The sequence below is a fragment of the Euleptes europaea genome, chromosome 10, assembly GCF_029931775.1.
Source record: "Euleptes europaea isolate rEulEur1 chromosome 10, rEulEur1.hap1, whole genome shotgun sequence".
Taxonomy (NCBI): domain Eukaryota; kingdom Metazoa; phylum Chordata; class Lepidosauria; order Squamata; family Sphaerodactylidae; genus Euleptes; species Euleptes europaea.
In genome coordinates this window covers 48,166,762-48,177,885 of record NC_079321.1, presented here as the reverse complement: position 1 = coordinate 48,177,885, position 11,124 = coordinate 48,166,762, and the positions used below count along the sequence as shown (strand labels likewise).

The following is an 11,124-nucleotide window of genomic DNA, read 5'->3' as shown; positions in this document are numbered from 1 at the left end:
GCCTCAATTCCAGAGAAAATTAATTGTATTGAAATTAAAGGGAGGAAAATTAGTCACAATGATTTTAGGAATATTTAAGCACTACCTAGACTGGGGCCACTCTGTATGAATCAGTAATACCACTAGTATACCACTACTACTATCTAACATTTACTAGATATCAACAATTTGCTTGTATCATGAGGATGACTATCTTGTGGCTTCCATTACAGCCTATTCATGACAGAAGCTCTACATCAGCGCAAATGATACTAGAAAGCAAACACAGAAATAGATTCATACAACCAGTGCATTTCCTCTGTTGTCCACACGAAGTACTCAAGTTGCCATAGCAGCCTGCATCCAAGAGTATTGATTATCATCTTCTGACTCTTCTGAAGGAGAGGCGCTTGGTAACTGTAATCCATGCTTAATTTAATGCAACGTGGTGTTCTTAAGGCTTTCTTGAAGAAAATTCAAAAAACTTAGTTGGCACAGAATGCAACATCTCCATCTACTGTTATATCATAATCATGTATTGCTTCAACTTCACTTTCTGTTTATTAACTTTCAGGCCCAATTCAAGGCATTGGTTTTGACCGTTGCATCTCTTGAGAAGCAGGATTGTGCATGTTTTATGGAATGTCTTTCTTTCCTAAAGGGTTGCAAACTGCCTGGGGGAAAAGTCCGGTCTCTCTCATAGAGGCTTAATAGGATGCTATTTACCAGGAGATCATCAACCAAAAGAGAGACTGCAGCCAATAAATCAGAAGGAGATTGAGACTGGGAAGCGCAGCCATGAAATAGCTAGAAAAGATCGTTAAGTGTAAGGATGTGTCACTGGTGACCAAGATTCATACTATAGTATTCTCCATTAGTATGTATAGGTATGAAAGCTGGACAATGAAGAAAGCTGACAGGAAGAAAGTTGATTCATTTGAAATGTGGTATTGGAGGAGAGTTTTACAGGTACGATGGACCACCAAAAAGACAAAAGAGTGGGTTCTAGATCACATCAAGCCTGAACTCTCCCTAAAAGCTAAAATGACCAAACTGAGGCTATCATACTTTGGTCACATTATTGAGAAGATGAGACCTTGAGACCTTGTAGAATCCTAGATGGAGAGATTTGGTTGTGTATAAACAGGAAAAATACCAAATAGTTTCCAAATTCTCCATATCCTGATTCCTGAAGGACCCCCAGCTAGTACTTTTGAATACTAGATGCTGGGGACAAACAATGGGGCCTTCATGCCCTCTTGTATATTTTTCTGGATGTTAGAAACAGGATGCTCAGTTTTGACAGTGGATTTCAAAATATTCAGGTCACAAATAATTATAGATTAGGAATGAGGACATTGGATGAAATCCAAATGCAAATGTACAAACAGTACTTTGAATGTTTTCCTGATAATCTCTTCTGTCTAAAATGTTGAACTGTGTGTTTTGGACAAAACAATTATGGTAACAGTGACCTTAACTTTTATTCCTGCCATGAGCTGTAGTACTACAGCATAAGGAAACATAACAACATGTCTCTGAGATAAAGGATATTAATAAGAGATTTATTGTTCATGTGTCACCGAAATAAGTCTATGACTTAAATCCACAAAATATTATGTATCTAATTCTGAACCAGGCCCCATGCAGATTTTAAAAAAGAGAGAATGGGCCAGGTACAGATATGGAGTATTTTGTACAAAACTGGATGACCCCTCACAGGTATGCAATTTTTTTTAAAAAAATTGAAAAATAAAATTTAATGTTTAGTGGAAAAGACTGGCCACTGTTTTAAAGAAGGTAAGAGCAGCCACCTGCCACTGTGTGGTCCAGGGTAGCTGGGGAGGATGAGGAAAAGTGAGCATGGGAAGAGTTGGAGCTGCCACCACCTTTCTCTATCACCTCTGCAAACCAGGTGGGACAACCAAGCTGAGCAGGGGTGGGGTGAGAGCTGCTGCCACCCTGCTCCATCATCACTGCAAGTAAGGTTGCCTACCTCCAGGTACTAGCTGGAGATCTCCTGCTATTACAACTGATCTCCAGCCGATAGAGATCAGTTCACCTGGAGAAAATGGCCGCTTTGGCAATTGGACTCTATGGCATTGATGTCCCTCCCCTCCCCAACACCATCCTCCTCAGGCTCTACCCCAAAAACCTGCCACCAGTGACGAAGAGGGACCTGGCAACCCTAACTGCAAGCCAGGCAGGTGAGCTAAGTTGGGCGCTCGAGGAATGGGAACTTCTGCCTCTCTCACTCCACCATCAGCACTGCAGGTGAAGAGGGGAGGAGTGGGAGTTGTAGTGGTCCACCATCCCCTCCCCATGCTACTTCCCACAAGCATCCAAGAGTTGGTGGGGATCTGTATGTGTGTGAGGGGGGTTGCCCTTACTTGCTCCCTTCCATCCTATCATATGGGATAGATTCTTCTCACCTCTCACACTTATCCATCAGCCATTTGAGGCACATACAGAGGCAATGTACATATGTGAGCTAGCTGCTGCACATATCTCTCCCCACCTGCTAACACTCTAACCTGGTCAGGTGTATTTGGTCTATGTTATGCATGGATAAATAGCCAGGCACTTGGGTAAAAATCTTTTGGTTGCAGTTTTAAAGCTTTACAAAGGGGGGGAAAAGATCTTTATTCACAAACTTATATCTCAACTTTCTAGGAGCACAGATACACAGGAAAAGAGTATCAGAACATTAGCAGAAGTGTCACAGCAGATAATATAAAGAAACAAGACCATCAGGCTAACTTGGTTGAACATGTCACTTGTTTTTCATTGACCTTCCTTTCAGAAGAATGAGCAAAGCTGGAACTTAGAAATAGTGGCTGGTCAATGCAGACTTCATCCCCTTTCTCCCTATTCCCAGGTACTTGACTTGTGTACTTTCACAAAGTTAACCCTTTTAACTCTTTCTCATCTGGCAGAGTTTCTCTTTGATGTATCCTGAACTAGGGGCCGAGTCCCCATGCTTCCCTCTACCCAATGTTAACCAGGTGCACATCCTTAATCATTATGTCCCTAACTCAGAATATCCAACAACTGATCTATCATACTTCTTCCTGTCAGGTGGGCAAATTATGATCTTCCTTTAATGTATGTTAAAGAAATCTTTGTTGTAAAAAAAATTAGATGGATCTGCTGAAACCACTGTTGTCTCCCTTTATTTTAAGAGTATGAGTGCCCAAATTGGTTTTAATCTTACAGGAGATTTTTTAAAAAAAGATGTGAGGTTCCTTTGCTATCTCTGCGTTTACTGAGGTAGCCATAGGGTGCACTTCTATATCCACTGATAACTCAGCAGCTGAGGAACTTCGCAAAGCCTGCTCCAAACTTCTCAGCTGTTGACAGGCTTGACTTGCTGAGAACACTGGTTAAATATAGCACAAGCGAGCTGAGCGCAACAAAGTCATCGCTCTTAACAGTGCTCAGGGAGTCCAGGAGAGGGGAAATGCAATCTTAGAACTTCACTGCCAAAGTCTGTGATCACAAAGCAACAGTTGTGGGTGGGGGCAAAAAAAGAAAGAGAGAGAAAGAGAAAAAGGAAGAAAAAAAGGCTATTGAACAAAAGCCTGGGTGGAATAGAAGAGAAAATTGGTACCTCCTTTTTCTTCTGACTAGCATTTCTCTGAACAGGAACTACGTTCCTCTTCTGCTCTCTTCCCTATTTCCTGCATTACTTCAGTCTATGGTAGATCTAGAAAAGTAAGCTTCTTTCTATGTGTTCTCCTGGGCTGGATATCCTCAGTCTTGATGATGCAAGCTAAATGTCTGAAGTCTTCCAAGAACAGAGTGCCTTATTGAAAGACCTACATCTAGCTGCTTACAGCTGGCAGGTAAGTCTGAACTGACTTTTTCTCCAGTGGATTCTTCCAGTAAGAATCATTACTTATTCTTGGTTGTGAAGGTTTCCTTGGTTCCTTTCCTTTTCTTCTGCTCTGTTGTGCTTCATTTGAATAACCTTTTTGATAAAAAAGAACTCCTCCTTTTGGGTTTCTCAGTACAGGAAAATCTTTGTGTTCTTCAAAAGATCTGTTTTACGAGCAAAGCCACTGGCAAAATTTTGAAACACTACAGGGCTAATGAGAGAGGCGATAGTATACAAAGACATGAGATCTAAATGAGCTGTTCAGTGTCATCTTTGTATAAATATATGTTATCAGAAGATGCATTAAGATTTGGCTTTTTAGAAGACTGGCTTGCAGAGAGTCATAACAACTATAAAACACAGTAATGAAGCCTGGATGGTAAGTAAGAGGAAACAATCATCCTGTAATATAATTATTTTTCTACATCTTGCCTGTTGCTTTCACTGATCTATTTTTGCGTATCTGTCACTGTGTTTGTATACTTGGTACATTTTGTCCTGCACTTCTGACAATAGCCCTAAGTGCTTCTGCTGGTATCAAGAATATCTATCACATTAAATCACTCTTCAAATGTTTACTTCATAGGAACAACTTCATGAGTCTATTCTCTGGGCACTCATTAACAGGGATATTTTTGTACATAGCAATGACTGAGTTTATTACTTTAAACATTATATTTGCATAGAGCAGTACATAATTTAACCGTCTTCCTAGAGTCCATGTTTTTGTTTCTTAGTTAGAAAGAAATATTTCAAAACACTTGGAAAGGAGCTCCAATTGACTTAAATGGAATGTAATTCTAGTCATGGATATTCAGGACTGCCATTTAGAACTGATAGTTTTGGTCAGGTAGACACATAATTGTGCTAATGTTTAACTATCTAAAACAATTTTTAAACAAACACCCATAATCTACTAATGAATAGTCAGTGCTTTTTTAAAAAGTGATATCGAAAGCATGTAGTTTTCTAATAATAAGATATGTCACTTTAGGAATTGCTGAATTTTTTGCTTTGTTCCTAATTCAGAAAGTTTATTCTGTAGAAGTACTAGGAAGATAAGAATGCTTTGTTTCAGTTAAATGCATGTGTAACAGGGAGTGGCCACGGCTCAGTCATACGGCATCTGATTGGCATGCAGCATGTCCAAGATTCAATTCTTGGCATTTCCAGTTAAAAGAATCAGGTAGTAGGTGATATGAATGTATGGCACACTAGGAATGTAATTGTTAACATGTTTTAACTTTAACCTCAGGCTGCCATGTACCTGTTAATCTTTTGGTTTCACTAAGAATGAGACAGAATTCCAAAAACCATTGAAAATGTTTTATATTATTCATTTTTCTAACATATGCCAAATGCATTTTTGATCCAGTATCAGCTGTAGGCATTAGATCAATTTAATCAGGCCCCTGGGTTCCGTTCTGCCCTGTTGAATACAGTCTAACCTCCATTTTTTTTCTTGTAGTACATGTCTTCTGCCCCTGCTTCTACTGCCCTCTTTCTCTTCTTTCACCAAAAGAACTTATCAACTTCAAGTGCCAGGAAACAACTCCTAGCCATCTAATAGAACAGGCAACTCTCCTTCTCTTGGCTAGTGAGGTCAAAACAAAATTAAATTATCACAACAGCAATCTGATATAACAAGAAAGGCCCTTCAAATTTCATGTAAAAAGATATATCCTACTGCAGTGAAAATTTATCCTAAGGGAACAGAAAGATACAATACAAAACTGACTTATAATGCAATCCTAAGCATCAAAACCCACTGAAGTCAAGAGTTTTAGAAGGGTGTTACTCTGAGTTCTTGAATAACTTGAGATGCTCCATCGTTTTCATTTCTGCAATCACCAAGTAGAACGGCTGATGTAGAAAAGCTTTATGGACTTCTTGCTTTGTGGTAAATACATTATTTTGTTCCCTTTTAGTGAAGCTCGTGTTAATGTTTCTTGGCATTTTTGATGGGTTAATTAAGGTTCTATCCCCCCCCCCCCGATATCTGTTTTGTCAAACAACAAGCTCAGGATTCAGTCCCAATGTAGCTCCTGCAAACTGATTGGTTGATTAGTTTCACCTAATTAAAAAAATACTGTGATTATAACTCTTTCCACTGTAAAGTAGGCAAGCAGGCTAAAGTTACTCTTCTGAACAGGTGTCCACAAAGGGACTCGGGGATTTTCCTATCAAATCTGTGAAATATGTAACATAGACTTTTCAGCAGCTGTGCTCAGATTGTTAATAGCTTTGACCATTTTTCAAAAGTTAAAGTTAAATGAGCCCTTAGGATGGACTATAAATGTATAGAAGTAGTGATTATTGCCTTTGGCTAAAAATGTTGGTGTTGACTGCATCATCCATCAGCAAATAGTTCTGTCTTTTCTCTATCCACCCCCTAACTCCTTCACTTTCAGATGACCTTACAGATGTCACAAGAATAGGACTTCTTCTCAATGGCCTGATCCTACAAGCATGGGCTCCTGGTGATAGGCAGCTTCTTATTCTATTTCATGAGAATGGAGTCAATAATGCTGACTTACTCTGTGTAATCCACCTTGAGTCCAAGTGAGAAAGGCAGAATATGAATAATGTAAATAAATAGCTCTGCTTTTGTCTAGGGTTGCCAGGTCTCTGTCGCCACCGGGCCAGGCAAACCTAGCTTTTGTCACTACAATTTCAATTGGTTGGGCAATAAGAACCACTGTTGCAGATGGCCCACCCACAAAAGCTGATTGAACTTGTTGTGTATGTATTTAGTGGGGTAGTAAGCAAAGGGAGATTTAGGATTCTTGTAGGTTATCCGGGCTGTGTAACCGTGGTCTTGGAATTTTCTTTCCTGACGTTTCGCCAGCAACTGTGGCAGGCATCTTCAGAGTAGTAACACTGAAGGACAGTGTCTCTCAGTGTCAAGGGTGTAGGAAGAGTAATATATAGTCAGAAAGGGGTTGGGTTTGAGCTGAGTATTGTCCTGCAAAAGTATTGTCCTGTAAGTATCAAGATAATGTGCTAATGAGGGTATGGTATGTTAATATGGAACCATTGTATCCTGAAGTGATCTGTTAATGTGTGTAATCCAAAGCTAATCTGTATGGCTATTGTTGAATGTTGTCTTTGTCTGGAGGTTTTTCAGGGCAGGAAGCCAAGCTTTATTCATTCTTAAACTCTCCTCTTTTCTGTTAAAGTTGTGCTGATGTTTATGAATTTCAATGGCTTCTCTGTGCAATCTGACAAAATAGTTGGTAGAATTGTCCAGTCTTTCAGTGTCTTGGAATAAGACCCTGTGTCCTGTTTGTGTCAGTCCATGTTCAGCCACTGCTGATTTCTCAGGTTGGCCAAGTCTGCAGTATCTTTCATGTTCTTTTATCCTTGTTTGTATGCTGCGTTTTGTGGTCCCGATGTAAACTTCTCCACAGCTGCAAGGTATACGATATACTCCTGCAGAGGTGAGGGGGTCTCTTTTGTCTTTTGCTGATCGTAGCATTTGTTGTATTTTCTTGGTGGGTTTAAACACTGTTTGTAGGTTATGTTTTTTCAAAAGTTTCTCCATCCTATCAGTGACTCCTTTAATAAATGGCAAGAATACCTTTCCTATGGGAGACTGTTTTTCTTGAGTTTTCTGAATTTTGTTTGGTTTAATGGCCCTTCTGATTTCATTCTTGGAGTAGCCGTTTGCTAGCAGTGCGTGATTTAGATGATTAGTTTCTTCCTAATCATCTAAATCACGCACTGCTAGCAAACGGCTACTCCAAGAATGAAATCAGAAGGGCCATTAAACCAAACAAAATTCAGAAAACTCAAGAAAAACAGTCTCCCATAGGAAAGGTATTCTTGCCATTTATTAAAGGAGTCACTGATAGGATGGAGAAACTTTTGAAAAAACATAACCTACAAACAGTGTTTAAACCCACCAAGAAAATACAACAAATGCTACGATCAGCAAAAGACAAAAGAGACCCCCTCACCTCTGCAGGAGTATATCGTATACCTTGCAGCTGTGGAGAAGTTTACATCGGGACCACAAAACGCAGCATACAAACAAGGATAAAAGAACATGAAAGATACTGCAGACTTGGCCAACCTGAGAAATCAGCAGTGGCTGAACATGGACTGACACAAACAGGACACAGGGTCTTATTCCAAGACACTGAAAGACTGGACAATTCTACCAACTATTTTGTCAGATTGCACAGAGAAGCCATTGAAATTCATAAACATCAGCACAACTTTAACAGAAAAGAGGAGAGTTTAAGAATGAATAAGGCTTGGCTTCCTGCCCTGAAAAACCTCCAGACAAAGACAACATTCAACAATAGCCATACAGATTAGCTTTGGATTACACACATTAACAGATCACTTCAGGATACAATGGTTCCAAATTAACATACCATACCCTCATTAGCACATTATCTTGATACTTACAGGACAATACTTTTGCAGGACAATACTCAGCTCAAACCCAACCCCTTTCTGACTATATATTACTCTTCCTACACCCTTGACACTGAGAGACACTGTCCTTCAGTGTTACTACTCTGAAGATGCCTGCCACAGTTGCTGGCGAAACTTCAGGAAAGAAAATTCCAAGACCACGGTTACACAGCCCGGATAACCTACAAGAACCAATGAACTCTGACCGTGAAAGCCTTCGACAATATTTTGGAGATTTAGGAGTTTGAGTTCCGCACGAAGGATCCTAAACCCTGCTCGCTCTACTGGCTAAGCAAACGGATCCTATTGGCCCCAAGCCAGCATGTTCCATTGGTCACTGAGAGGGTATTCCCCCCCTATCATGGATCGGGGGGGAGTGGCCACAGGCGGCCAGGGGGGCATATAAGCAGGGCATGTTCAGTGTGTAAGTTAGTTTTGTGCTGAAATCAAATAAAGCTGTGTTGTTGAACTCCGTCTCGGATCTTGTGAATCCTTCCCACGTGAACTTAACAGTGGCAACGAAGACTGGGGAGCGGCCTGGCTGACCTGCTGACTCACTCTCGCTCCGCCGTTCACAGTGACCGGTGGGCAGCCCGGTCCGCAACGCTGAATCACACGCCAGCTTACCAGCAGCTTCCGCCTCGCTCCGCGACCTTGCTGTGTCCAGGCGGCCGGCCCGATTGCTGATTCGCTGGGATTCTTGGGAGAGACGACACACACACTGCACGATGGCCACCATTGGTTCCGTAGAAGCCTTCGACATCTCCCGCCCCTGCGAGTGGGAGAGTTATGCCAACAGCATTACTTTCTTCCTGTCTGCCAACTCAGTGACGGATGGCGAGAAGAAGTGCGACGCCTTCCTCAGTGTTTGTGGTCCCCGGACATTCCAGCTGGCCAAGACCCTGCAGGCCCCGGCAAAGCTGAGCGCCTCGTCCTTTGACGACATCATGAAGACTCTGAGTGAACACTTCTCTCCACAGGCCACTCAGATGGCCCAAAGCCTGGAATTCCACTTGCGTGACCAGGATCCCGGAGAGTCCGTCACCGAGTACCGCGCTGCGCCAGATCGCGAGGTCCTGCGCATTCAAGGACCTCGATAGGACCCTGCGGGACCGCCTCACCTTCGGCTTCTGCAACAAGAAGTTCCGCCGCCACATCGTGGCCAAGAAGGAAGTGACTCTGGCCACTGCCATCGAGGAGGCCACCGCAGCCGAGACTCATCCCGCCTGCGAGGTGATGCTTCTGGAGTTGCTGCCCTCCCCTCCCCTCTATGCATCGGACATCGCCGCGCACACTGCGAAGGATCGTGCCCTCACCCGGGTCCTTAACTGGGTGGGGAAGGGGTGGCCGGCGACCCGGTCGGATGGGGAATTCAAACCATTCGCCTCCCGCCAGACCGAACTATCCCTGCACAAGGGGTGCCTGCTGTGGTGGAGCCTCGTCGGGATCCTGGCCAAACTACGCACGAAAGTACTGTAGGCTCTACACGCTAGCCACCCAGGGGTCGTGCGCATGAAGGCCCTAGCAAGAAGCTATGTGTGGTGGCCGGGCATCGACGTTGCTGTCGAGGAGTGGATGAACCATTGCCAACCCTGCCAGGAGTCACGGCCGGAGATGCCATGGGCCCCGACCCAGCGCTGGGAGTCTACCCACACACCCTGGTCCCGCATCCACATAGACTTTGCAGGGCCGTTCTAGGGTAAGACATTCTTGATTATCGTGGACTCCTACTCCAAGTGGCTGGAGGTGGTTGACATCGGTTCCATGACCTCGAGTGTGGTCATCTGTGAGCTGCGCAAGGTGTTCACAACCCACAGCTTGCCCGACACCATGGTCTCCGACAACGGGGCCCAATTTACGTCCTCCAAATTCAAAGACTTCTGGCCAAGAACCTGATCTGCCACGCAACCTCGGCCCCGTTCCACCCCGCCACCAACGGGCAGGTGGAATGGATGGTCCGGACAACAAAAGATGTGTTACAGCACATCGACCACAGTGACTGGGACGGGGGGCTAGTGGGCATCCTCTTAGCTCAGCACACCACACCCAACTCCGCGACCAGCAAGAGCCCCGCAGAACTCCTCGACTGGCTGCACCCTGACCTGGCGCCTGAGTACCCGGGCCGCAAGGACTCAACCGCCACACCGAGGGTCATTGAGCAGGATGACCCCGTGTTCGCCCGGAGCTATGGAGCGAGCCCCGCCTGGATCCCAGCCACGGTCCAGGACGCCACCGCCCCGGTATCCTATCAGGTAGCCACCCCGGAGGGGCGCGTTCTGCGGCGCCACATCGATCAGCTACGTCGCCGCCCTGCCGACTTGCCAGAAGCAGCCATGGTTCCAGCGCCGCTGCCGACCCCCATCACCAGTGAGACGGAACAGCTGGAGCGCCCGGAGCCACCGTTGCCGCTGCCTGTGACGGATAACACCTACGACCCAGCCACCGAGGGTGAGATTGATCTGGCGCCAACGGACCGTCCAACGGCCCCCGTCCCGGCACTGTGCCGTTCCCAGCGGAACCGCTCACGGCCGAGCTACCTCCTAGACTTTGTGTGCTTCTAGTGCACCACGAGGATTGCTCGGACTTAAGGGGGAGGGGTGTTGTGTATGTATTTAGTGGGGTAGTAAGCAAGGGGAGACTTAGGAGCTTGAGTTCCGCACAAAGGATCCTAAACCCTGCGCACCCTATTGGCTAAGCAAACGGATCCTATTTGCCCCAAGCCAGCATGTTCCATTGGTCACCGAGAGGGTATTCCCCCCATCACGGATTGGGGGGGAGTGGCCGCAGGCGGCCAGGGGGGCATATAAGCAGGACATGTTCAGTGTGTAAGTTAGTTCTGTGCT

The 11,124-nt window shown here is 44.5% G+C and overlaps 1 protein-coding gene across 3 annotated transcripts in view; it reads left to right on the top strand.

The window, feature by feature from the left end:
• Positions 1 to 3,329: 3,329 nt before the first annotated feature.
• FILIP1 (filamin A interacting protein 1) overlaps positions 3,330 to 11,124 on the top strand; it is a 91,730-nt gene continuing 83,935 nt past the window's right edge. For 2 of the 3 annotated variants that reach the window (XM_056856305.1, XM_056856303.1), the window contains exon 1: positions 3,330 to 3,824. In XM_056856305.1, coding sequence (XP_056712283.1) covers positions 3,756 to 3,824 — 69 coding nt within the window. In that variant the 5' untranslated portion in view covers positions 3,330 to 3,755. The remainder of the gene's footprint in view (positions 3,825 to 11,124) is intronic. The other variant, XM_056856304.1, reaches the window with a different exon arrangement.